Source organism: Callithrix jacchus, chromosome 3 (genome assembly GCF_049354715.1).
Source record: "Callithrix jacchus isolate 240 chromosome 3, calJac240_pri, whole genome shotgun sequence".
NCBI lineage: Eukaryota > Metazoa > Chordata > Mammalia > Primates > Cebidae > Callithrix > Callithrix jacchus.
Window position 1 is genome coordinate 83,801,436 of NC_133504.1, and position 27,563 is coordinate 83,828,998.

At 37.5% G+C, this 27,563-nt stretch overlaps 1 protein-coding gene across 50 annotated transcripts in view; it reads right to left on the bottom strand.

Annotated features, from left to right (window-relative positions):
* ANK2 (ankyrin 2) overlaps positions 1 to 27,563 on the bottom strand; it is a 589,059-nt gene that overhangs the window by 19,758 nt on the left and 541,738 nt on the right. For 31 of the 50 annotated variants that reach the window (XM_078366661.1, XM_078366656.1, XM_078366650.1 and 28 more), the window contains 8 exons: positions 27,141 to 27,237; positions 23,532 to 23,760; positions 22,313 to 22,438; positions 18,526 to 18,648; positions 16,247 to 16,279; positions 14,294 to 14,315; positions 3,535 to 3,609; positions 976 to 1,107 (listed from right to left, as the gene is read on the bottom strand). In XM_078366661.1, coding sequence (XP_078222787.1) covers positions 976 to 1,107; positions 3,535 to 3,609; positions 14,294 to 14,315; positions 16,247 to 16,279; positions 18,526 to 18,648; positions 22,313 to 22,438; positions 23,532 to 23,760; positions 27,141 to 27,237 — 837 coding nt within the window. Of the gene's footprint in view, positions 1 to 975; positions 1,108 to 3,534; positions 3,610 to 5,134; positions 11,501 to 14,293; positions 14,316 to 16,246; positions 16,280 to 18,525; positions 18,649 to 22,312; positions 22,439 to 23,531; positions 23,761 to 27,140; positions 27,238 to 27,563 lie in introns of all 50 variants that reach the window. The other 19 variants (XM_078366629.1, XM_078366625.1, XM_078366621.1 and 16 more) reach the window with 1 other exon arrangement.

A 27,563-nucleotide genomic window follows, 5' to 3' on the forward strand; every position in this document is an offset into this window, starting at 1 on the left:
CCTGGGTTCAGGCAATTCTCCTGCCTAAGCCTCCTGAGTAGCTGGGATTACAGGCACGCGCCACCATGCCCAGCTAATTTTTTGTATTTTTAGTAGAGACGGGGTTTCACCATGTTGACCAGGATGGTCTCGATTTTGACCTCATGATCCACCGGGCCCGGCCCCCAAACACTTTTAATACTAAACACTGAAGTGAAAATGAGTTACACATACATTTAAGAAAGATTAATAAATATAAATAAGATAATTATTCAGTTTTTGAGGAACCAGTGAGTGATGGTGGTCATAGTGGTGGTGGGATTCAATCAAGGAATAAGTCTTCACAAAGTGAAAAATGTAAGGAGCATCTCCTCCCACCATGCTGTTTATAAACAAACAATAACAAATATGGTGGGCTTGCTGAGCACTTTCCTAAGGCATCATTTATTTCATGCACTTGTATAATTATCATACACTGTACACATTTTTATTTGACAATAATTTGTATTCATTCATTCATTCATTCATTCTTTTCTCAATCCCCTTACTCAGTTCAAGGTCTCAAGTGGCTGGAACTTAACCTAGCAGCTCAGAGCACTTTGCATGGGAACCAACCTGGGAGAGGATGCCATTCCATTGTAGGGTGCATTCACACGCATCCACACCCGTTCAGACTGGGACAATGTAGAAACATCAGTGAAATTAATGTGCACATCTTTGGGATGTGGGAGGAAACTGGAGTACTGAGGAAACAGCCACACAAACATGGAGAGGATACAAAAACTATACACAAACAGTGGCCTTGCTGGGAACTGATTCTTTTTTCTCATCAACGTTATAAGGAAATGACATTGAACAAAATTATATTACTCAATGACTTGTTACACTTCAATTAATGGCATTTGTTACTTTACTATTTCACTGAATCTGCAAAATGCAGTTGTTGAGCAAGACATGTCCAACTTTAGCGCAATATACAGATAGTTCCCCACTTACCTGTAGCATGTTTCCCATCCCTCTCTAACCAGTACTTCAGCAGTGCATGACTCTGGTCTTGAAGAGAGTTGGGATTTTCAATTCGAATTTGATGAATTTGCTCCTCAGTGAAATCCAGTTCTCTTGCTAATTCTAGAAGATAAAATACTACTTTGTAAACACATTAACATCAAAGTTCTAGTCTCTACAACTTGCTTTGTGATTTTGTAAACAATGTGTTCTTTATATTGCGGTGAGTATTTGGGTTCTTTTATTTCTACATATTAGAAGTGACTCTTACATGCTTTTTTTCTTCCAGTATTAAGTGTGGATTTTTTTCCCCTAAAACTGGGTATAGAATTGATCACTGCATACTGAAAATAGTAAGTGTGAGGTAGTGATGATAAGATATGTATAAAGCAGGCCTATTTGATTCCAAAATGCAAATGAGATCATTAATACTTGCTTATACTTTTAAGCAAGATAATGGAAAATAAATGACCGATAACAAGAGAAAAAAAATTCCCTTTAACATGAGTGATACTTTGAGTATTATAAATCCTTTTTCTGGATACTTTGATAAATACTAGTTGTAGCTATATTATGGTGGTTGGATAAATTCCTTTATTTGATTTGATGTCATGTGAACAAGAGGTGGAGGAAACATTAATTGATCCGGGGAAGAAGACACAAAGTCTTCCTTTGAATTCTATTAACATTCTGTATGGATTGGGTGGGCCCCAGTAGCTCATGCCTGTAATCTTAGAGCTTTAAGGAGGCTGACGTAGTAGGCGTTGCTTGAGTTCAGAAGCTAAAGACCAGCCTGGGCCACATAGTGAGACCCCATGTCTACAAAAAATAATTTTAAAAAATTAGCTGTGTGTCGTAGTGTTTGCCTGAGCTCCTAGCAACTCAGGAGTCTGGGGCCAGAGGATCACTTGAGCCTGGGAGTTTGAAGTTATGGTGAGCTATGAATGAGCCACTGCACTCTGACCTAGCAATAGAGCAAGATCCTCTCTCTATAAAACAAAACAAACAAAACAATAAACAAACTATTACATATGGATGCTTATACATTATGGGGTGTGTGTATGTGTGTGTAGGTGTGTAAATGGGGTGACTTCTTTTGAAGGAATTTGACAATATCTTTCAAAATTAAAAATATATGTATCTTTTTTCCCGCAATTCTACTTCTAAGAATATACCCTAAAGATATGCTCACAAAAATATACCAATGCACAAGATTACTTTTTGCCATTACCAGGAAACCACCTAAAGCCCGTCAACAAAGGCCATCGATAAAATTATAGAACTTCCATATAGTGGAATTAAATAGCCCCTTAAAAGAATGAAATAAATATCTCTATGTTAACAAACTATTTATGAGGAATATTATTCAGTAAATATTTTTCCTACTTTTAAATAACAGGCATAAATATAGGCATTGTATATTTTTTCTGAAAGCATGAGAAAGTATTAGCAGTTACCTCTGAGGCACAAGGCTAGAAGACAGAAGAAGGTGTGAGAGCCATATTTACTTTTCATTTTATGTCATTCTATATGGTGGTAGGTTTGAATTTTTACTGAATATATACATATTGCATTTAATTTGTAAGTATGAGTACAAACATATGTAAAGAGCAAAAGAAATACTTCTGAATGTTATCTAGTAAGTCAATCAGGGATAGCTTGGCACCACTGTCTCCCCTAAATCCCTGAATTAATTAAGTTTGATCAGTAAGTAAGGAGTACTTTAAAATCATTAAAAGTGAGAAAATGGCTATTCCTCCTGTTTCCAGTCATCTACTCTAAATTATTAGTTATCTTTATGAGTATTACGGGCTCATATTCATCACCAAATCTAAGAAATTGAAAGGAGAAGAATATTACTTTATAATGTTTGTCTCTTTGAAGTAGTCACAGTGATATTAAAAAAAAAAAGACTTAAAAAAATAAAACCAGACTGACAATCCTGCTTTAATAGGTTAAGTCACAGGTAGATGAAAAAGTATAGTTTTTTAAAACCTACAATTCATAATTTATAAATAAAGTATATTAATTTTAGATTTCACTTTTTAAAATAAATTATTAACATAAAATTTCTATACTTAAACACTCTCATTTCTCAAAAATATTGGTAAAATATCTCATTCATGTGTGTTTTAACACTTAGCCAAAGCAAATTTTGTTGTTGTTTACTATGAAGATTTTTGACATAAGGTATCTAAAAGAAGTAGCCCTGGTTAAATTTCACATTAAATTTGATAATAATTATATCTAAAATTGATATCTTCCCCAATTTAGATCTCTACAACTGCCAAAGAAGGTTCCTGAAGGTTGCTATGTTCTCTAAATCTTCAAATAGAAAGTATTATGATTCTAAATTTCAGAGATGACCAAAGGCCTGCCCTGGGCTACACCATTAACTGATGCAGAGCCCAGGTTTTCTAGTTCTTAGTTTGTTCTTTTCATATATTCTTTCTCAAGAAAGGGGTGGTGGTACCTTTTATGTTGTTAATGACACTTGACTGATGCATCTATGTCAGGTTTTATTGGAACACTGGGTTACATTCTTTTTACCTGTCCAGCTGAAGCCAAGGTGATCAGCAATATAAGCCAGCCTTTCCTCGATCCGTTCCTGCTCATCCTGTGGATCTGGAGAAGGTCAAAAACAGAATGGCCAAAGGTTGTCTATGACAGAAGAGGAACCACAGTACTGATTCATTCAAAGAAAGGAAGTCACTTCTCCAAATACTTGAAAGCACAAACTGTATATTACATTTCAGATCATACTGTGTGTCTGATTTCCCGGGTGGAATGGGGAATAGATCTAATATGAATCATGAAAACCATCTGCTTCCATATCTCTTTAATCAAGACTAGTTACTAGACATAATTATATAAGTTGCTGATTTCCAGTAGTCTTACAACTTTTCTTTTAAATTATCAGAGAGAATACTGCCCACCAGAATATCACAATCTTGTTTATGAAACACCAGAGAAATCATAAATGGGATGCAGAAGTGGAGCAATTGGCTAGGACCTCCTATTATTGCTTGTGGAGGGATAGATCATTTCCAGGTCATGTCTGAAAGGAATCACATCAGAGAGTCACGAGAGATCTCGCTTATGAGTTGATCAGACCATCCTGATTAGTATGGCCAGAAACAATATTTGCCTTGGTCCTGGTGACCTTGGAAAACAAGGACAAAAGCACATGCATTTATATGTGTATATTGTATTTGTATGCATACATGTCTTTTGGACAAAGTTTCTGTTTGCTTGCTATTAAGCTTATATACTACTTACTCCTATAAACTATAATTTTCCCATTTATTTTAACTCCCACTGATTGATGGGCAGCATTTTACACCATGGTATAGGAAATTTTGCATAACCCAAATTTAGGAATAACAGTCTTCATTGTAGAGATATTGGAAGAACACAGGCTACTTTTCAAAGCCATCTATGGTTTCCTTTTTTATAACTCAAAGAGCCATTATCTCCTCACAGTCAAACTGCAAAGTTTGAGTTTTTGTTGTCTGCTGCATCTAATTTGAATACATTCTCCATTCATCTACCACATAAATGAAAAGAATATTTTTACCTTAGGTTTGTTTGCTTAAAGTATTTACCAATGGTATCTGAAATCCAACCTTTTTGAATCAAAAACAGATCCACAACAATTAGAATTTCATGTTATGTGAAATCATCTCAAGCAAATGGCTTCCTAATGATTACAATTGTAAGTACAAATTATTTTAAAGTATGCAAAGGTAAGAAGAAAAGCAATGTATCTTTATGCTATGAAACAAAATCCAATATATTCATGTGCAAAAGTGTTTAATTTGAGTCTAAGCTTGGGACTTCAGAACAACAAAACTCAAAGCTCGCATGGCCTTATTACGTGCAGAGGCTAAAGAAAGGCAAGATCACTGTTGCCTGGTTATTATGTTTATGTTTTCCATAAGCATTCTCATTACTCAATCTTGAGATTGTTTTCTTAGACAAGAGTATACAAAGAAAGCACAAAACACAAAGGGCTTACACAAACACATTAGCCACTACAGAAAGCTTAAAGAAAATGAGACACAAATCATCAAATAAAACAAACATACAGAGAAACTATATCAATTTTATGACATGCGTAGCACAGGGAATCCCAGTGGCTGGCAAATACCTTCAGCATGATCATGGCCATTTTCATCAGGGATGCGTTCAATCAGAGTCTCAATAGACTCATCCCAAATGGGCCTTGTGTCAAAGATGTCCTCAGGAACTGAGTGCTCGGTCTCAACAGGTGGCAGATTTTCAATTACTGAAACTTCCAGGGCACTACTACTTTCATCGTCTGAAACTAGTTCCTGCTCCCTCTCTGACTGTGTCAGCCTATCCACTAACTTGGAAGCCTCATCACTAATTTCCTCAAAGAATTCTATGGAATTTCTGTAAAGGTCAAAGAAATGTTCCTTACTTTCTTTTGTGGGGCTCATGCCCCCCCTGCAGGAAGATGTGGTGCTTCTGCTCTTAACTGGCAATCGGGAGGCAAGTATCTTTGGTCGTGTGGCCCCTTCTTCTGATTCTAACTCAAGTTCCTCTGCCCTCTCTCTGTTCTCTGTTTCTGTCTCAGTGTAACTTCTGGTTTTTTCTGGGTATATGATCTTTGAGTCCAAAGAACTGGCATCGGATTCAGATTTGCTCCTATCATCTGGTGTGATGCTCGTCATGTCCTGTCCCTGAGGATCCACTGTCTTCTGGACAGAGGTATCTAGATCTGAGAGCTGCTGTTCGACTCTTTGGAGGGGTACCTTGACAGGGAGTTTGGACTTCGGTTTTGCTTCGTCCTCCTTATTTTCCTCATCTATGCTGGATAGAAAATCTTCAGAGAGTGAATTCTCATACTCTGCAGATGGAAGTGCTGGGGTGGAAGTGGGCATAGTCCTTACAGGAATTTTGGATTTGCTTTCAGTAGAAGGCACATTCTCCATTGGTGCAGTAGGAATTTCAATCACTGATTTCTGTTCTTCTGGGGAAGAATCAGGAGAGGCATCACCCTTATCTGAATAAACAGACCTGGTGATTGTAGAAAAATCTAACTGGGCTTGTACCACTGGTTCAGAAGAGTCAGGGCAGGATATCTGCTTTACATCAGAAAGAGGAGGTGTATCACCCATTTGCATGGTGGAGCGGTCCTTGACAAAAGAAACTACACTAACAGTTTCTTTTGTCAATGTTTCAGTGGAGGCTGAAATCCCCATTTGGGAGTTAAATTGAGCATCTGAAGCAGGTATTTCCTCTACTTCCTCACTCAGGTCATCTGGAAGTAAGTCTGCTTCATCATCCACTGTTTCTTTTGATTCTGAAAGCACTAGTGACTCAACTGATGTCTCCAGCTGTAACGGCTCAGCCCCAGCAGCCTCTTCCTTCACATCTTCAGAGGCTGTCTCTTCTCTGGATTCTTGACCAATTTGGAAAAAGTGAAAACTTTCATCTGCATAGGACCTTTTGGTCATATCGATGGCACCACTTCGGGTCATTTCAAACAATTTTCCTTCCTGAAACAGAAATGGGTTTTGCTCACTTGTTGGGGTCCCCTCTTCAGTTGGGGTCCTAGCAGGAGTGGTGTCAGGGGTGGTACCCTGTGATTGTCTGTCTACCATCAAGCCAAATATCTTTTGTTCTTCCTCTTTCACACGAGCCTCAAAGGCTTCGTCGTCTTCCCGAATTTCACTCCAGGAATCAGAATCCACATCAGTTTTTGTGATGATGACTTTGCTAATTTGTTCACCAACAACTTCTGTTGTAGCTGACAGAGAAGGTTTGAGAGATGACGAGGCACTGTCTGATTGGATTTCCCACAAGGTACTTTCTTGTTGGGATTCCGTTTTTAGGCCCTGGCTCTCAAAATTAGATTCTTTGCTTAAAACAGTTCCACCAGAGGAGCTTGCCACTACAATGTCTTCAGCAGAGGATGTGATGGTAACAGAATACACTTCAGAAGAGTGAAAATTTGTGGGGTGATCTGCATCTGTTTGGGTTTTGCTTTCTTCACTAGAGAAAAAAGATTGGGAAGGGACATTTTCATAAGGGCTAGTAATTCGGGGATCATAGATTTCATCAGTCTCGGCTAGGTCGGACGTGGGAACATCCATGGAAAATCTATCTGTTTGAGTAGTAATGGATGAGTCTTGAGTGGGGCAGTCCTTTGTTAAGCTCTCAAATGTTTCACCAGTTTTTGTGACCTCTGTTTTTTGAGTAGAAGATGTGGCAGATATGTCTTCATCCAGTTCTTTTCCTTCGGATACCAAACAATGAGGGAAAGAGGATGAAGATGAAAAGCTTTCACTGGGGCAATCTACTCGTGGAGATTCTGCTGTAGAAACATCATGTTCTTTTCCTTCTGTGTCTTTTTCATGAGTGCCTTGGAGAGCTAATGATTCTTTACAGATGACTGGCTGTTCATCAACATCATCACCAGCTGGACTCTGCAGACCTGAAGAGACAGGAGCAGCTGAGCTGCTAGGACTCATGGCCTCACATCCATGGCCATCACAGGTTTTTGGCTGATCAGTGTCTCTGTTTAGCTTATCATAAGACCTGTCTGCACCCTCGGTGGAAACTGCATGACTGTCTTCAGCTAAATGGGATTCAGAATCTCTTTCTTCTTCTGATTTGCCTGGCTCTTCCTGAATGTCTTCACTCATCTTGAAAGTATATTGTTTGGAAACGATAGGCTGGAACTGTACTTCTTCTGGACTAGAATTGGAGTCCATGCTGGATGGAAGTGGAGAAGGAGGTTGAACTCGAATCACTGGTTCTGGTAAGAGACCCGAGTCAGCACCTTTTTTTAGCTGTGTCAACTCAGGTTCACTTTCTGAGGAGGAAGACACCTTCCTGCTCTCTGAAGTTACTGATACAGGGACACAACTTTCATCCTCCTCACTGCCTATATGTTTTGGTTCATCCACATCTGCTGAACAGTCAGCATCTGGGTCAGAGGATGAAGAAGATTCTTCTTGTTTGGGTTCTTTTTTGTAGTCCCTTTTCTGCTTTGCTTCCTGTTCAAGTTCATCAAACGTTTTGATTTTGGTTACCATTTTAAACATCTCCTCTTCAGGTGTGAACCTCTTTTTCTCCCCATTTTCTGAATCATCCTCCTCTGCACATTCATGAATCACAGCTGGTTTTGGTGTACTTATATCTGTGGTTTTGGGTGTAACCTCATAGCTGACTTCCTCAGAGCTGGGGGTGTCGGGAGAAAGGGGGCTCTTCCCTGAGCTCTCCATGAGGGATGTCTGCTCAAGACTGTCATCCTCAGCACTGCCGTCAGGGTCTCGGAGTAGCCGGGACCGCACAGAGGCCACTTCCATCAAGAGTTCTGTTTTGGCAACAGCTGCAGCAAGAGGAAAGTGACCTGGAAAAATTCCAGCCTTCATCTTTGGTTCAACGGGGCTGCTTTCCAGAGAGTCACGGCAAGGGGATTCTTTCAGAGGACTTGGTTCCAGAGAATCAGGGGTTTTGTGTGAGGAGTTATCTTCTAGCACAGGGCTGGCTTCCAGAGAGTCTTTGTGGCTCACAGCTAATGAGTCATCAGCCACAGCGCTGAGGACTTCACTATCTCGGCTAGGGAGTGCAAGTTCTAACCCTTGGGGACTTCTAATGACTCCCTGAGGCTTTGATTCAGTTCCTGTATCTGTCTTTACAGAAGCCTCAGGCAGCAGCGAGGCCTTTGTCTCCTCCAACGTGGCTGTGGATTCCTGAGCCTCACTATCAGTTTGTGTCTTGTAGGCTGAACTACCAAAGGTACATTGACTCTCATCACAGGCTGCCTCCTCAGTCAGTCCCGTGGGTGTCTCTTTTACTAATGCTACGCTACAGCTGCCTGTGCAATCATCTTCTCTTTTGGGACCTGTGTCTTTGGGAGACTCTAGAGTGGCCTCTTTCTGAAAACCCTCAGTAGAAGTCTCTGAGCCCTCAGTGACTGTGGCACCTTGCTCTTCAGAGCCACCAGTAATGTCTTTGGTGGCGGAATGCTCTTTTTCTGTATAAATTTCTGTGGTGGTTTCTACTTTGGTGGTTTCCTTCGTTTCCCCAATTTGCTCCTCACTTTTCTCACCAGTAATGTCTTTGGTGGCAGAATGCTCTTTTTCTGTATGAATTTCTGTGGTGGTTTCTACTTTGGTGGTTTCCTTCGTTTCCCCAATTTGCTCCTCACTTTTCTTTGGTGAGAAAGAAAGGCTTTCTGGGCTCGTCTCGGGGGTCTCTGCTAGGCCCTCATGCTTATAGCTTTCTTCTGAACTAATCTGAGGGGTCCCCTCCATCAGGCTGCCACACGGAGAGCCTGCTACCCCCTCGTTCTTTAGGCTTTCAGAACTGCCATCTAAAGCACCGCTCTGTAAAGACAGAGCTGGAAGGAACTCATCTTTCATGTAGTCGAGGGGAAATGTCGTGTTGAAAGGACTAGTGAGTACTTGGTCTAAGTGAAGCTGTGCCTTTTCCGTCTCCTCACTCAGTCGGAATTGTTGGTATTTGTCATTGTCTTCCAACTCTTGCTTAATGACTGCAGAGAAGTCAGTGGAGGTTTTCCTATCTGGGCTGATCTGGAGATCCATATCTCCCTGCTCATCGGCCATCTTTTCTTTGGGGACTTTGCTCTCTCTGTGGCTTTCTTCTTCAGGTGCTGACTGAACAGGTTCAGGTATTTTGTGGCTGAGACTTTTCTCCTTTTCTGTGACTGCATCTTCTTTCTTAATCCCTATGGAGGAAGCACGAACTCCTCTTTTGGATTCTGTTACGCCCGTTACCGGGAGTCTCTGACCTCGTTTGATGGTCTGATTCTCTGTTTTCTGTGTTTCTCTCTGGGTTAATATTGGCCCCTTTTCTTTTTCTACCCGAACTTTACCTTTCTCTTGTGGCTGCTTTTGTTTTGCTGATTTGTGCTCAAAGAGTCCAGTTTTATGTTTAGAAGGGTCCTGACCTGACTGAAAAGCCTTCATCAACTCCCGAACAGACATGGTTTCCTCGATCCTCTCTGTTTTTGAAGTGGGGGATACAGGTGGTTGCTTTTCTGTTTTGCCAGAAGGTGACACAGGCAGGTGCTTCTCGGTTTTCCCAGTGGTTGATACAGGTGGGTGCTTGTCTATTCTTCCAGAGGGTGAAACAGGCAAGCGTTTTTCTGTTCTCCCAGGGGATACTGGTGGGTGTTTCTCTGTTCTTCCAGAGGGTGATACAGGTGGACGTTTGTCTGCTTTGCCTGAAGGTGAAATAGGTGGGTGTCTTTCTGTTTTTGTAGATGATACAGGGGAGTGCCTTTCAGTTTTTGTCGAGGGTGATACAGGTGAGTGTTTCTCAGCTTTACTCGACGATGACACAGGTGAATGTCTTTCCATTTTTGCAGAGGGTGACACAGGTGAGTGTTTCTCAGTTTTACTTGATGGTGATACTGGAGGGTGCCTTTCAGTTTTTGCAGAAGAGGAAAGAGCAGAGTGTCTTTCTGTTTTAGAGGACGGAGACCCTGGTGCATGTCTCTCTGACTTTAGAGAGGGTGACGCAGCTGGATGTGTCCTATGGGTGGTTTTTTTTGGCACGTCCTCCTTGCCTTTGACTCTGATGGGCAACTTGCTTCGACCTTTCTGTTCATCTTCCACTCGCTTCTGAAGGGCCTTTACTTTATCCTTTATGGAACCAATGGGAGTTTCTTCTATCAAAGGAGATGTGGCCTTGGCAGTGGGAAGAGGTTCAGGGGCTAAACCTGGGTCTTCATCTAATGACTCTTCTGAACTACCTTTTTTAAGTTCAGCTTTCTCTGCACTAGCTTGTAAACCTTCCTCTTTTTGTTTCTGCTTTTCTTTTAATTTCCTTCTCACTGGCTTCTTTATTCCCAAGCTTGGTTTGTGTTTCTGTGTACTCTGTGTCTCATCTGGGGGTTTGTCTTTCCCTTCCTTTTCAGAGCTCCTGCCAACAGACAGAGCCTCACTTTTCTTCCCTGCCTTATCTTGAACTGTCTGTGGCTGCTCTTTGGGAAGAGGCACATAGGAATTCAGATCGTCAGTAAGGTAGTTCACTAGCCCACTTGAGTCTTTCTCTACTTTTCCTTTGATCTCTTTATCTACTCTAACTTCTACACATGGATATTCAGTGATTTCTAAAGGTGCTTTTTGCTTAGCCTCTTCTATTTCCTCATCACTGACAATAACCCATTCCTCTTCCACTAATCCTCGCTCAGACCGAGAGCGCTGCACACTGCCTTCATCTCTGGTGCACGTTCCACTTCTCAGGATTTCATTCACTTTCTCTAAGTCCTCTTTAACTCTTTCAACGATTTCAAAAGGCTCTCCTGGCTCTTCCTCAGCAGCCTTCACCAGCTCCTTCACTTTAATAGAACCTGCCTTATCAGACACATCTGTGGTCAAGATGGCGGTCATTTTGATCAAATCTTGTTTCATCTCAGAAACTTCAGAGAGCAAGTCCGGACTTGCTAGGACAGGAACTTCATTAACCAGGTGACTTTTCAGGACAGATGTTTCTGTAGATTCTGTCTCATCATCTTTGATGTGAATGAAAAACATTGAAAGTAAAATGGAAATCAAAAAAGATATTGGCAAATGTAATCAGGACTGAAACGACACAGCGTCTTTTCCTGTTGTGGTGGGAGGGGCAACAAAACGAGCTGGGAATGGTAGATCCACAAGGCCTCGGGGTACAAGAGCAAAGCAAGGCTAACGGAAAAAAAAAAAAACAAAACTGAAAAGGAAAAATGAGCAGGAAATAACTTGCTTAATTTTTCTCACTTGTAGCACATCCACACATACAACAAAGCTAAAACAAGACACACATACACACGAAAAACCCATTTACATATCAAAACAAAGAACACAGTGAAATTACACAAAGGTATCTCAAGATTGTTCAGATGTTACAGATCGATGTTGAAAAACAAAAAACAACCATGGGGAAAAAATAAGAAAAAAAGCATTAGAAATTGCAGAAAGTTGATTTCCTCTAGGAGAAAGCCAGTAGTAGCAAGCTCAGAGTCACATCTAATGATGTATATACATTATTAATCATATAAAAATCTAAAATTCTGTATGTTTAGTTCTACCAATATACAAAGACTATATAAAATATATCTGAATCAGCTGCAAACCGGCATTTCATCTAAGGGAAATTCACACCTAACAATGAAACAAACAGTTTGGTACTACAAGGCATGGTCCTTTCCTTGGAGCAACCTCCTTGTTTAGACACAGAATGGACAGACCAAGGAGGGAAATAAAGGAAAGGAAAGAGAAACAACAGAAACAACAATTGTGATTAAACTTATATGTGAGTCCAAAGTTAAAATGTGATGCATGGCAACCCAAGTCAGAGACAGTCACACAGGACACACGCACAGTTTATGTAAGCCAAGTTATTTCCATGCAAAGCAATGGTGGAGTAAAACTGCTGGGAGAGCCGGCCTTGCTGAAACACATGGGCAGGAGGATGGCAGGAATTTAGAACAGATATGTAAAACGTTACTGTGGTGAAGTGAACTTATTTCCCTACAAATCCAGGCATACGCTGCTGAAGGTGGTATATTTGAGGCTTAGGTTATGGGGTCTTACACCTATTAAAGGTAAGAAAGAAAACTCAGTAAACTGTTTTAAAAGGTACTCATAAAAAGACTTCAGGTGAGAGTCCCTTCCACAGAGCCCTTCTTTAGAGATTAGTTTACACTTAGATGAAGATTATTTAATGATTATCTTTAAAGTAAAAGCAAACATAAGTCTGTATTTGAAACTTTTGAAACACTCAAAACACCTAGAAATCATTCAGGAAAATCCACGGCATTATAGCAACATGGTAACATTTTTTTTTTCTTTCTTTCTTTCTTTTTTTTGTTAACAATTGAGTCAGATGGATGAATTAATTTTTAATTCTTACTAGTTTGTATCAGAGGAGCAAAGTAAGGGGCCAGTTAAATAAATGGAGTAGTTCTGAAGAAGAAAGTAAGAGAATACAGTAAAATCACTTAAAAAAGGAATCAATTAAGGCAATGTAATATGTCATATAAACAAAAGTGCTTTCTCTTGGGAGAATCTGTATTTGTTGAGATACAGTATGTGAATTCACAGATATAAATATATTAATATAATTTATACCAATACAATTTTTTTCAATTGTTTTGAATGATGTTTTCAATGAAAACATCCAGAATCTCAAATATTCCAGATCTGAATAATGATTTAACCTGAGGGTAAGCCTCATTCAAAGCAACTTCAGTAACTTGGTAGTAAATTACGTTGTCTTAGGACTTTAAAAAAAGCCCTCAGATCATTGTATAGGGCCAGATGACCATATTAAACATGGTTCTATGTTTTCTCCTTTTGGGAATACACTTGAAATACAGTAAATCAAAATAAACTCTGAAATAAAGTTTATTGATCTTAAAATCAATAAACTTTAAAAATCAGATTTTTAAAAAGCATTTGAGGCACAAAAACAGAAATCTGTAAAATTCAACTGGAGTTTCCACAAGAAGCCAGAGAGTCATTAGAAATAGTCCAACAAACTAAAATATCAATTGGATATTACAAACCTGAAATGAGCTCTAAGATAGCTCTTTTGAGGTCTGTAAAAACCAGTTCTCTCTCTACTAGATCAGGTTTGGGATTTGCATCATTATTTAAAATTAGCCCTATAATAAAATGCTGTTGTGATTAGTAATTTTACCAGGGAGTTTTAATTTTTGCATTCTTTGCTCTTTGTTTTTGTTTTCATTTTTTCCAGAAAGTTTTCACAGAAGTCTGTTAGACCTCAGCCCTAAAGATGTTGGTTACACTTCACCACAGTAAAAAGTGCAAAGGAGGGGTGGGGGAGGCAGGTGTTGGATGGAGTTAGCATCAGCTAAAAGCTATTAGACAGTATCACTTTTGCAAGTGTCTCCTACAAAAATAATTAGCTTTCTACAGAAATCACTATTGCATTACATAAAAAGTGATACTGTCATGTCAGTGCTTAAAAAATAATGAGATGACAATGTTATGCTAACAAATGGACAAAACGGTAGGGTGGGTTTCTAAACAAGCATAACAGCAATACCAGGGTTAACAAGGATGTCAAAAGAAAGTGAATGCTTAGATGAATAATCATTGCATTTTACTGCTAAATAGCTCACAAATTAGGTATATTTGTAATTTAACTGGCCAAGCTGCTTTTATAATTAATGATTAATAAAGATAATACAAAAATTTAATTACTAGAGTGGTTAGTAATAGCAACTAGCTTGCATTTTAATTCATGCTTCTTTTTATGGTAGGCAGCTTTAAAACAAACTCAATTTTATTTAAATTCTTACTTTTTTCTGATGTCATATCGATCTGAAAGAAAACATACATAAATTGAATGGTTACAAATACTGCCTTAGCTCATAGCCCCTGGTGTGCACAAAAAGCTCCTATTCATAATTATAAATGTGGGGCGACATCATAGCTATAGGAAGGTCAGAGTATTTTTGCTACAGTTTTTCCTGAGAGTCTCCATGATTCTTATCCTGATTTTGAAAAAAAAAAAAATTCTGTTTTCTACACACTACAGGTAGAAAGTCCTTTCTAACATGTTAATACTGGGAAGATCTGACCCAGGCTAGTTTTGATATTAAAACACATATTTATTAGGGAATAGATCAGAAAAAGGGTGAAGTCAGTATTCAATAATCAGTATCCATTAAGTTAGTGGAGAAAAGGGAAATAATGACAAACAGCAATGCCAGGATGATATGTTCTATAGAAGTAGTTTCATTATCATTAATAATAAGCCAGCATTCCAGATCCTGAAAAGGATATAAAATGGATCTATTGCTCTGAATAGTTCTAAAAAGTATTCAGTAGGAAAATTATCTAATAGAAAAAGTGATTTGTGAACATGACAAAGATGGCTTTCCTTTCATTTTTAACAGCTGTGGTAGTAGGGTCACTGAGCACAGGAAGGAAATTGAGTATATGAAACCAAGAGTATTTGTGCGGTTGAGGGAAAGAATGACTTCAGTCTTAAGTCAGTTGTGTATATGGCTATGTACAGCAGGACAGTGCGTTTATAATCACCCCTCTCAGCCTGCACCATTGCCAAGATATCAGGGGAAAAAAAATGAATCCAGGATCATCTTCTAAACTGGTAAGGCCTTGCATTTTAAGCTGGTGGGTACAAGGGTATTTATTATATTTTTCTTTATATTTTTTTATTTTGAATGCATTAGAATAACATTAAAAAAAGAAAACTATATTTGAAAACATTTACATATAGCTAATATGCATCTATCTTAGAAACAAATACATTAAGTTTTCCAATTATGTTTTTCACTTCTATTATGAGCATTTTCAGATCTTTATAAGGGAGACCAACACATTGCTTTAAATATTGAAGCAGGTATAATTCATACGGCTATTTATTCCAGGTAACCTCTCTAAGATTTGCTTTCTTCATCTGTAATGTAATATTTAATAATAGACACCTCATTGGTGGTTGTGAGAAACCAATATTGATGAGTCATGTGCAACACTTAGTAAAGATCCCACTTTATAAGAAAGTAGTAGTAGTAGTATAGTTCTGCATTATGATATTATAGTCTAAGGAATTGACTATATGCTTCTTAAAGCTTTTTGGTCTCAGTGCTTATTAAACTCTTTGGTCTTAGGGCCTCCTTGCACTCCTAAAAATTACTGAGCCTGAAAAACTTCTAATGGTGTGTGACACGTATAAATATATATCTGTATTACAAATGAAAGCTGAGAAAATGCTAGAACCTAGGAGTATGCAAGCATACATTCCATTAACTGCCAGAGTGGCGATATCATCACATGTAGTATAGCCTCTGGAAGACTCCTCTGTAGTTTGTGAAGATATAGAAGTTGAAAAGGCAAATTATCTATTACTACATTAAAAATGTACTAAGATGTTTAACTAAAAATTAATTAATTAAAAATTTAGACATTTATAATGTCTTAGTATAAAAAGAGTTTCAACCACTAGATGTCTTCAGACTAAGAACCCCTGAGATGATGGTTTAGTTCTTAATAGTCGGTGGAGAAATTTAGAGACATGGCAACAATTTACAGTGAAATTTTACTATTCTCTTAAGTTAGTCCACAAGATGAGAAAACAGGCTTAGAGAGATTAAGTAAAATTGTGCCCCTCTAATTACTAAGAAGAACTGCCTACCCCTTCTAAGAACAGAGGCTAACTATGTGCTCTTATTAGTTAGTGGTTATATCAATGACACAGCTGTTAACAAGTGACACTGTCATAAAATTACCTCTTCCTCCTGTTCTTGATCTGACTCTGATTCCTTTCCGCCCCAAGATGCCATGCAAGATGGAAAAAAGAGAGAGGGAAGAGTAGAAAGTATTTAGAAGAAAAGGAAAGGGCAAATAAACATTCAACGAGCATCAACAGGCAAGCATATGGTCAGCATACTGTTTTCTTCTTACTAACAGTTTACAGAAGAAAGGCAGAAAAGAGGATTGACTTAAATACAAATTTATAGATTTAAGAGACAAAAGAACCAATATTATAAATATACTAATTTCAGATACTAGATCACCACAGCAGTCTGGAAGTCTGACCTTAAATGAACTGGATGGCATTTGTCTTTAGAAATACTGATGATAATATCCCAGTCATTATAGAAATTGGTTGAAAATCTTAAAAGCTACAAATAAGCATATGGTGAAAAATTTTCAATACACAGGCAATATTTAGAAACATTATTATAACAAAGAGCTACTAAATTCTTTTTTTTCTTTTCTTTTCTTTATTAGAGGCAGGGTGTTGCTATGTTGCTCAGGCTGGTCTTGAACTTCTGGACTTGAGCAATCCTCCTGCCTTGGTCTCCCAAAGTGCTAGGATTGTAGGTGTGAGCCATAGTGCCCAGCCAAGAGGTACTAAATTCTAAGGTATATTTTCAATGTACAATGTCTGGCATTTTTTTCTTTTTCAGTTACAAAATAGCTGGACCATCACAGCCTTAGTAGCTGTGTCTGCTATGTGTTGACTTAGAAATAAAATGTAATAATAGAATTAATGCTTTCTTTAGAACACACTGAAAGCTCACTGAAATCAGCCAAATATCAGTCATCTTTCTATAACACTTAGGTGGCTTACCCACAGCAGTACGTATTTCTTTGTGGTTCTTATTTGGCGTACTGCCTCCAGTGATTCTACTAATCAGCAATACAAACCCCAAATACATTCTGCACCATCAGAATACAATGAAATTATGCTCATCTGGGTCAACATACCCATTTCTATATTTCAGTTTTTGGAATTACATGTATATTTACATACATAAATAATATTTTGTTTTATTCATTTAATAAAAATTTACAATGTCAAACCTAAAACGATGACCTTTTCTCTATATGGTTGATCTCTATTTATAAGAATAATTAGTTAAGCAAATACAAAATTTAATAATTGTGGTGGAGAAAAAGAACTATAGGACATTTTTGTTTTGTGATGTCAAGATTTGGGATGTTAAATATATGCCTACTTCTCCTCCAGGTTTCTGCAGCCACCACTCATCACTCTTCCCAACCTGTCATATAGACACTGACAACTTCTGCATCCACCTACAGATTGACATGTGAGAGCTTCCAACTCAAAAGAAATATCGGTTTAAAAACTTTAAAAGAATGAAACATAAGTTATCCACAACATTTAATTAATTTAGTTGTCTTATTTGACTTAATCAGACTATTTAATAAATTACATGATGGAAAGAGGTTCGAAAAGAAAGTAATTCCTGTAGGTAGACTTGGGGTCAGAAATTAGTGAAATTTTTTCTTTTCAGCAATGTTTTAAATTTACTCTTCATAACATGGCAAATATTTTTAACTAATCAACTATTTATACTATTTTTTTATTCTAATATGTTACACAAGTTATTTTGCCTAAGCTGCCCTTGAACTCCTGGGTTCAAGTGATCCTCTCACCTCAGCCTCCTGAGTAGCTATGAGTACAGCTGTGCACCATCACACCAGTTTATATACTCCTAAAACATGATAAGTTGTAAGATCCTTAGGAAATCATTTAGAAAAAATAAAATATCATAAGGCGCCTCTGAATTTAATAATATGTAAGGCCCCTGTGAACTGGTAGTAAACAGAAGTTGAACTCTAGTATTTTGGTAAGGCCAAATGCGCTAGTATGGTCTCAGGAAAGCACATAAAAACAATTTTTTTTTGTTTAAAACAAAAGAAAAGCCAATTTGTTTTAAAAATTTCTTCAAAAAGTTAAATCTGAAGCCCAATTTTCTCACTTCCATGTCCAATATTAATAGAATTTTTGCATCAAAGTGCATTTAACATAAAATCAGGTGGCACTGCTTTTTTTCTTAAGTGGAAATTGTAAATTTGACAGAGAATCAAACGTGATTATTACATGTGCTTGCATTCAGTCTTTGTTTATACTCATTTTATTAAGTCAGTGCAAAATAATTGCTGTTTTTGCTATTACTTTTGCACTGACCTAATACAAGATTTAAATCTCAATTCCTACACTAGCTGAATTGCACTACAGCAGATTTTACAATACCTTTGTATAAATCGGCAAGGTGATATTTAAGTTGCAAATAGCTTGATGCACCAGGCCTCTTGTGGATTTTGGCTCCTTCATAAATGATAGTCGTCCGCAAGGTTCCTGAGTTGTATCGCGTACCTTGAACAAGAAAGACATACGTGATTCATGCATATTTGACATGCAGCATTTACTTTAATAGATGATGCTTTAAAGAGAAAGTAAAATTCATCTGCTGATGCTAGGTAAGAACTCAAAGATTTCCTCTTTCTCTTTTCCTTACCATCTGGAAAGCCTTTTTAAAAATCATTCAGCTTTCTTTTTTAGTTTTATTTAAGTACTGTTGACAAAAAAATGCATAAATTTAAGGTATAAAATATGATTATTTGATATATGTATACATTGTGAAATGATTATCGTAGCAACTGATTAACATATCAATCACCTCACCCTTCTTTTTTGTGATGAGAACACTTGAGATCACTCTTAGTACATTTCAAGTATGTAATATATTACATATAATTAACTGTAGTTTAATGCTATACATTAGATCTTCAGAACTTAGCTTTTTAAATAATTATGGTAAAATATAGATAACATACGATTTACCATTTTTACTATTTTGAGGTATAAAATTCAGTGGCATTAAGCACATTCACAGAGTTGTATAATCATTATTTCTATCCAGAATGTTTTCATCTGTGCCCACTGAGCAATAGCTCCCCATTCCCTCTTGCCCAGCCCCTAATAACCTCTATTCTACTTTCTGTCTCTATATGTTTGCCTATTCTAGGTACAGGTAAAAACGGAGCCATACAGTAGTTACCCTTTTTTGTTTGGCTTATTTTACTCAGCATAATGTTTTCCAAGTCCATATTGCATCCTGTGTCAGAATTTCATTCCTTTTTTTAAAAATTGTGATAAAATATATGTAATGTAAAACTTATCATTTTAATCATTTTTAGGTGTCCAGTTCAGTGGCATTAAGTACCTTCACATTGCTGTCTAATCATCACTACCTTCCATCTTTAGAACTTGTTAATCTTCCCAACTGAAATTTTCTATCTATTAAACAATAATTCCTCAAGTCCCCCTTCTCCTGTCCCTAGCAACCACTCTTCTACTTTCTGTCATTATCTCACTACAAGGAGAGGTCAAAAAAATAAATTAAAAAAATACTTTCTGTCTTTATGAATTTGACTACCCTAGGTACCTCATATAAGTGAGATCATATAATATTTGTTCTTTTGTGTCTAGCTTATTTCATTTACCATATTGTAGCATAAATCAGAACTTCCTTCCTTTCAAAGGCTGAATAGTATTCCATTGCATGTGTATACCACATTCTGTTTGTGGACATTTTGGCTACTGCTAAGAACATTGATATGCAAGTAATTGAGTCTATGCTAATCTTATATTTAACTTTTTGAGGAAAAACTGTAGTGTTTTCCAAAGTGGCTGCACTATTTTACATTTCCACCAGCAGTGCATTAGGGTCCCAATTTGTCCACTTCCTTCCCAACATTTGTTTATTTTCTTCTGTTTGTTTTAATAATAGCCATCCTAATGCGTATTCAGTGGTACCTCTTCGTGGTTTTGATCTGCATTTCCCTTCACTGTTGAACATCTCTTCATGTGCTTATTGACCATCTGTATATTTTCTTTGGAGAATGTTTACTTAAGCACTTTGGTCATTTTTGTATTGGGTTGTTTGTGGAATGATTCTGCACACCAGCAATATCAAACATTAGCTTAATTATACAGCTGTCTGTGTTAAATAGATTCATTACCCCTGAGCAGTTACTGCTTAATGTGGAGATCTGTAAGAATCTGTCATCAATCACCATCTCTCACCAGTTAGAATGATGATCATTAAAAAATCTGGAGACAAGAGATGCTGGAGAGGATGTGGAGAAATAGGAGCACTTTTACACAGTTGGTGGGAGTGTAAATTAGTTCAACCATTGTGGAAGATAGTGTGGTGATTCCTCAAGGATCTAGATATAGAAATACCACTTGACCCACCAATCCCATTACTGGGTATATACCCAAAGGATTATAAATCGTTCTATTATAAAGACACATGCACACGTATGTTCATTGTGGCACTGTTTACAATGGCAAAGACATGGAACCAACCCAAATGCCCATCAATGACAGACGAGATAAAGAAAATGTGGCACATATGTACCATGGAATACTATGCAGCCATAACAAAGGATAAGTTCATGTCCTTTGCAGGGACATGAATGAAGCTGGAAACCATCATTCTCAACACACTGACACAAGAACAGAAAACCAAATAGATGTCCTCACTCATAAGTGGGTGTTGAACAATGAGAACACATGGACACAGGGAGGGGAACATCACACACCAAGGCCTGTTGGGGTTGGGGGGCTAAGAGAGGGATAGCAGGGTGTGGGGGATAGGGGAGGGATAACATTAGCAGAAATACCTAATACAGATGATGGTGGGGAAGGAGGCAGCAAACCACTGTGGCATGTGTATACCTATGTAATAATCCTGCACAATCTGCACATGTACCCCAGACCTTAAAGAATGATAAAAAAATAAAAAATAAAAAATCTATCATCAATCAGGCAAAGCAATTGAACCAGAAGTGGCACAATAAGAGAGACTCAGTAGAGATCTTTGGAAAACTTAATAAGAGGTTTCCAGATACATGTTTTGAAAAATAATAAGGGGTTAAAATAATCAAAGGAGTCACTGCTGATGAACAGTTGGAGATGAATAGGTGAAAAGGGACTGGAAACAAACCTACAAAAACCAGCCTATACTTGAGAGGACTGAGTGTTAGGACCTCTAGATTAGTAAGATAAATTGTGAAAAACAAAAAGGAAAATGAGCTTGGAAAACAAAGCAGAGTAGAATTATTGCCTTCTTTTTATTTCCTGAATCTCTTATTCATTCATTTGTGGTCCCTTTTAGATTGGAATCAAAAATGAAACGTGTATATATCACCTCAAATCCCTAACTTAGATTAATATTTCTAAAAAGAGCCGACAAATACCTGGTGCACAGACGTGCCTCCATGCTGTTTATTTATTTATTTTTTAATTATAATTTAAGTTCTGGGGTACATGTGTAGAACATGAAAGTTTGTTACACAGTTATACATGTACCATAGTGGTTTGCTGCATCCATCACCCCATCATCCACATTAGGTATTTCTCCTAATGCTATCCCTCCCTTAGCCCCTCACCCCTTGATAGGTCCCAGTGTGTGATGTTCCCCTCCCTGTGTTCATCTGTTCTCATTGTTTAACTCTCACTTATAAGTGAGAATATGTGGATGCTTTTTATTGAGTGAATTTATGAAAATATATCAAGTCTATATCTCTATCTGAGATAATTTCTTATTAGCTGAAGGAGATGCTGGGTCTTTTGAGAGGTTTTATTATGAAAAGTTGCCACTTAGAAGTCTTGATCTCCATACTTGTGAAGTTCACATGTATTTTTAAAGCTAAGTGTAAATATTTAAGAGTTATAATAGTAAGACAGACTTTCCTTCAAATTTGGAAAAGAGTGGTCACTGGTCCTAACTAATAAGTTGGCTATTATTTGTCCTGTTCTCATCCTTAAACATAGTCTATAAAAATTCAGGTTGACTTTGAACCTCAGAACTAAAAATAATTGGTTTCCCAAGGCTGTAAAATGTTGTAAATATGGTTAAAAAGAAAACTCTGAAAATGACTGAGAAGCAAAAATTTTCTATTACTAAAGGAAGTCAAATTTTTCCCTGATCTTGAATAAAATGCATCACAAAATTCCATGTATATATTACCTTGACAAATAAAGGAAGTCTATTTTCTTTGAAGGCAAAAAAACTGAATATATGATGCTGGCCACTTTTAGTTAATGGTACCAGGTTGCCAAAACAATCAACATAGATGGGTTTTCCTTCTAATACCTGAGTGAAAACAGAGAAATAACAATAAAGGTGCTGCAATTATAACTTCTTGTTTACACAAAGAAGTGGTAGTACTACTTGGCATTTCAAATTCTTAAAATACACATACAGCAATCTTTAAATTGCCAACTGACATTCTGTCTTATCTTTGGCACAACATGTCCAGCACTCTTTCTTCTTACTAGTAATGGGAATCTTCAATGCATGGTAGCATTTGATGATCTCATTGTAAAAACTGTATCCCATTATCCACAAACCCAAAATGCATTTAAATCCTAAATTTAAACTTATGCTTGGGTAATTTTTTTTTTGAGATGGAGTCTTGCTCTGTCACTCGGGCTGGAGTGCAGTGCTGTGATCTCAGCTCACTTCAACCTCCACCTTCCCAGTTCAAGCTATTCTCCTGCCTCAGCCTCCTGAGTAGCTGGGATTACAGGCATCTGCCCCCATGCCCAGCTAATTTTGTATTTTTGGTAGAGATGGGGTTTCACTATGTTGGCCAGGCTGGTCTCGAACTGCTGACCTCAGGTGATCCACCCACCTTGGCCTCCCAAAGTGCTGGGATTACAGGCACGAGCCACCACGCCCAGCCTACTTGGGCAACTTTTGACATCACAATGAGTCAGGTTACTGGACTTCAACACCCAAAGATCTATACTGATGGAAAATTCTGCAATGAGGAAAAGTAATGTAGAAAAGCACTAGACATCCTACTTCAACATTTATGCAAAAGGATATACTTCCCAGGGTGTTTTAATTACTATTAAAAAATAAAGACAACAAGGAAAGCTAAAAACATCTAAACTACTATAGTCACTTACATACTTTGAGTTTATTAATAACTTATAATTTTTCCCTAAATAATCTTTAAAGAAATCATCTTACCTACTCACATGCACAGATCATTCCTATTGGATAGGTCCAAAATGGCTAAAATTGGCAGATTTGGGGTACTGACCTTCTAATTGATCAAGATATGAACTGGTCTTTCACTTTTTAATGATTCTACTTATTAAGTGATATTTAAATGTAATCTATTAATACAGGTATAACAACATGGCATAAATTATTATTATTATTTTTGGCACAGTACCTCCACATCCCTGCTCCTGGCCACCTCAGCAAAATTTTCTTGTTGTTCAAGGGTCTTATCCACTTTATCATCAGTCATGCAGAAACATCTCAACCTGGCTTCGATGGGGTCATGTGACTTGGCAAACACTACAAACTTGGCCATATAAGGTACGCAGATAATTTCTCTATATACTTGTGATGCAAAAGTAACAGATTCCTGGATCTGCCGACAGTCTATCAGCCAGAACCTATTAAAAGAAATAAAGTCAGTTATCTAAAGTTCAAAATATGCCGCTTGAAAAATAAAATCAGTTCCTTCAATATGATCAAAGTAGTCAACAAATGCTTCTTGGAAAAAAGGAAGTGAGAGAGGGAGATACTGAGAGAAAGCCAAAGGAAAGAAAAAGCAAGACAGGCACAAAAATAAAGGTAAGAGGATAGATGGGAAGGCAGAAAGGAGTGAAGAGAAGAGAGAAAGATATCAGGTTCTCAGGATGAACTATTAAATATTGTATTTCTAATTTTCTTTTTTGGAAACTCTTCTGAATATTCAGTTTTCTGAACTCTATCTTTAGTGTTTTAGAATCTTTCAGTGGAGTGAGCTCAATAGCCGACATAAGACAAGTATCTCGCTGCATGGGTTTCTATTTTGCTCAATCCCGCTCCCTAGCCATCATTTAATTATCCTGAAACTCTTTTCAACAAAATCTACCTGGCTTTTCCTCCCCTGGTTATTCTTTTCCAAGGAACTCTCTAATCACCAAAGCAGAATCAACCCAACCATTTTTAAAAACCTGCTCCAGAACTCCTAAGTATTGCTGAATATAATTCATAGAAGAAATTCCTGGCTTTAATGACTATGATTTCCAGCGTTGGCTAAGTCTGTAACATTGACTGGCAATTTTTTGTTCACTATAGTAACATTACTGAATCTTATGACACTCCTTGAGCTTCACCCCTCACCACAGGCCCTAAGAGAGCTAACTTCACAAAGAAAGTAGATGTCATCAGATGGAAATATTTTCATTTTGTTATTTTATACTTCCAAAGGTTTAATCTATATTCTCATGCTTTGGAACATTTCTCCAAGGATTAATCTCCTTCCCCTGACTCATTTCCCATAATCTAAAATTATCATTACTGAATTTTTTTTGTTTTTAAATTTCTGCATCTTAAAGTCATGAAATTTTCTTATTCTCTTACCCTCTCTTTCAAGTTCCTGACCCACCTCTTTTTTTTCTTACTGTGCTAAAATATACATAACATAAAATCTACCATTTTAACTAATTCTAAGTGTACAATTGAGTAGCATTAAATACATTGACAGTATTGTGCAACCATCACCAGTATCCATTTCCAGAACTTCATCACCCCAAACAGAAACTGTACCCCTTAAAAAATAACTCTCTATTTCCCCCTTACTTCCCCCTGTAAATCTCTATTAAACTTGTTTGTCTCTATAAAGTTGCCTATTCTAGGTACCTCCAACAGGTGGACTCTTGCAATATTAGTCCTTTTATGTCTGGCTTATTTCAATTAGCAGAATGTTTCTAAGGCTCAGCATAGTTCCCAGCTCATGGCGAGCACTCAGTTACCTTCCTCTTACTCTGTTCACTGTTTCTTCAATTGTTTGGGGGTTAAATTATTAGTACAATAACATATTAATTCCTTCTCACTTTTTTGATATTTTAATTAGTTTTATTTTATTTTTTATTTTTTACATGCTCTCACAAAATAGCTGACATTTTAAATGCAACTGTTTTTATTTTTGTTTATATTTAGTTTTTGAGAAGGAGTCTCCTTCTGTCACCCAGGCTGGAGTGCACTAGTGTGATCTCGGCTCACTGCAACCTCTATCTTCTAGGTTCTAGCGATTCTCCTGCCTCAGCCTCCCCAAGTAGCTGGGACTACAGGCGCATGCCACCACACCCAGCTAATTTTTTTTGTATTTTTAGTAGAGATAGGGTTTCACCATGTTAGCTATGATGGTCTAGTTCTCCTGACTTCGTGATCCACCTGCCTCAGCCTCCCAAAGCGCTGGGATTACAGGCATGAGCCACCATGCCCAGTCTTATTCTTTTATAGTATTTTTATTTTCATGAAGGTCCAGGGGCTTTTGGTAATTTTCTAATTGTCAAATAAGAATTGTATATATTTATGGTGATTTATCACTTCTTAATCTACCCTCTAAGACCTTTTATAAAATGCTGCCAACCAACAGTCCTGCATTTTGTTTGTTTTTTGTTGTTGTTTTATTTTGTTTTGTTTTTGAGACAAGGTCTCTGTCACTGCTGGAGTGCAGTGATGTAACCATGACTCACTGCAGCCTCGACCTCTCTGGGCTCAAGAGATCTCCTGCCTCAGCCTCCCTGGTTCCTAGGACTACAGTTGTTTGCCACCACGCCCACCTAATTTTTATATTTTTTTCTTTAGAGACAGGGTTTCACTATGTTGCCCAAGCTGGTCTCGAACTCCTGGGCTAAAGCGATCCACTGCCTTCACCTCCCAAAGTGCTGGGATTACAGGAATGAGCCACCAGGTCCAGCCTCAAGCATTATTTTTTAATTACAGACTACATGGATAATTGTTGCCATCCCCCAATATACCTTCTGCATTCCGTCTTTGCATCTTTGCTCATGCTATTCTCTTTTTCACTTTTATCTGCCAATTAGGTTCCAACATATGTCTCAAGTCACCTCTTCTTAGATACCCTCTTTAGCTATCCCAATTCGAACACCCTCTTCTCATACTTTTAGTCCCCCTGGTCTATACCTCTTATTCAGAACATGTTTTGCTCACTTGGCAAAACACATCAAAATACAGAATTGTAGACTCAATAGTTGAGGCTCTGGGTGGCCGGAACTATAAACATGTGCCACAGCACCCAACTATTGCTATGCCATTACTTAGCTATTCACTCACTTTTATCTTTTCTCTCCCACCCCAAAAAGGGAATGTAAGTTTTAATTACTCTCAACTTCAGTTTTCTCATCTGTAAAATGGACATAATGTCTCTTGCCCTACTTAAGTCACAAAGTTGTTATAATATCAAGTTAAAGAGAGGGAAAAATGTTTAGCAATCAATTAAAGACCAAACAAATGAGAACTAACATTAATAAATTGAATACGCATAAGAAATAAAACTAGATAACTTCAGCATTTTAAAGATCTCTAATACATAAATAAGAAATGTGTATAAGAGCCACTGAAGCCTCTAAGCCTTTTAGGCAAACCACAGTGAGATTTGTACTGTTATCATTCTGTTGGAAAAGTGGTTTGGGCTATTTTGCTGACAACAGAAAATTATCATTCCTAAGGCCTTTGGAAGTGGAAAAATCAGCAGTGGCTGCTATGGACTAAGTCAGAATCACACAGGCAAAGCAGACAATCACTCACTCCTCTTCCTTAGATTTTAATCAGATTGGTAGTACTTTGTTACTGTATTATCACTATTCCATTTGCTGACAGATCTAGTTTAATATATAAAAGCAAAAGCAGACCATATTTAAAATGAAACAAAAAAAAAAAACCTTTAAACAATAAAGAAACAAAATTAAACAAAACAAAAGGCAGGCTTTTTTTGAGGGGTAAATATCATAGCGGGCTTTTCCGTGCTGTATAAGGATACCTGGCAGACACGTTCGTTGTAAAGGAAACACATTCATTGACAAATGTTAATGGCGTAGTTCCTGTAATATCCTCCCATTGAGCAGGGGTGGTTCCACCTGAAATAATATGATTGTTGAAAAAAATCAGGCAAAACTCCAGACTCTAGATCCTAAAATAAAGTCTTTGTGGTTCTGTCTGTGTTCACCAGCCCACCCACCCCTCAAAATGACACACTGGAAAAAGAATGACTAAAACCCACATGCTGAAAAATGACACACTGAAAACAAACAGCAGACTACCTCTCAAGCAACTAAGTTTTAGGGTAGTTATTTGAATAACTGTTTATTAAGCCTTCTGTTCTCTGCCTGATATTCTGTTGCTAGGCTCTGAAGAAAATGTTGAATTGTATACAGTTGATTATTTTAAAATATCCTTTGAGCAA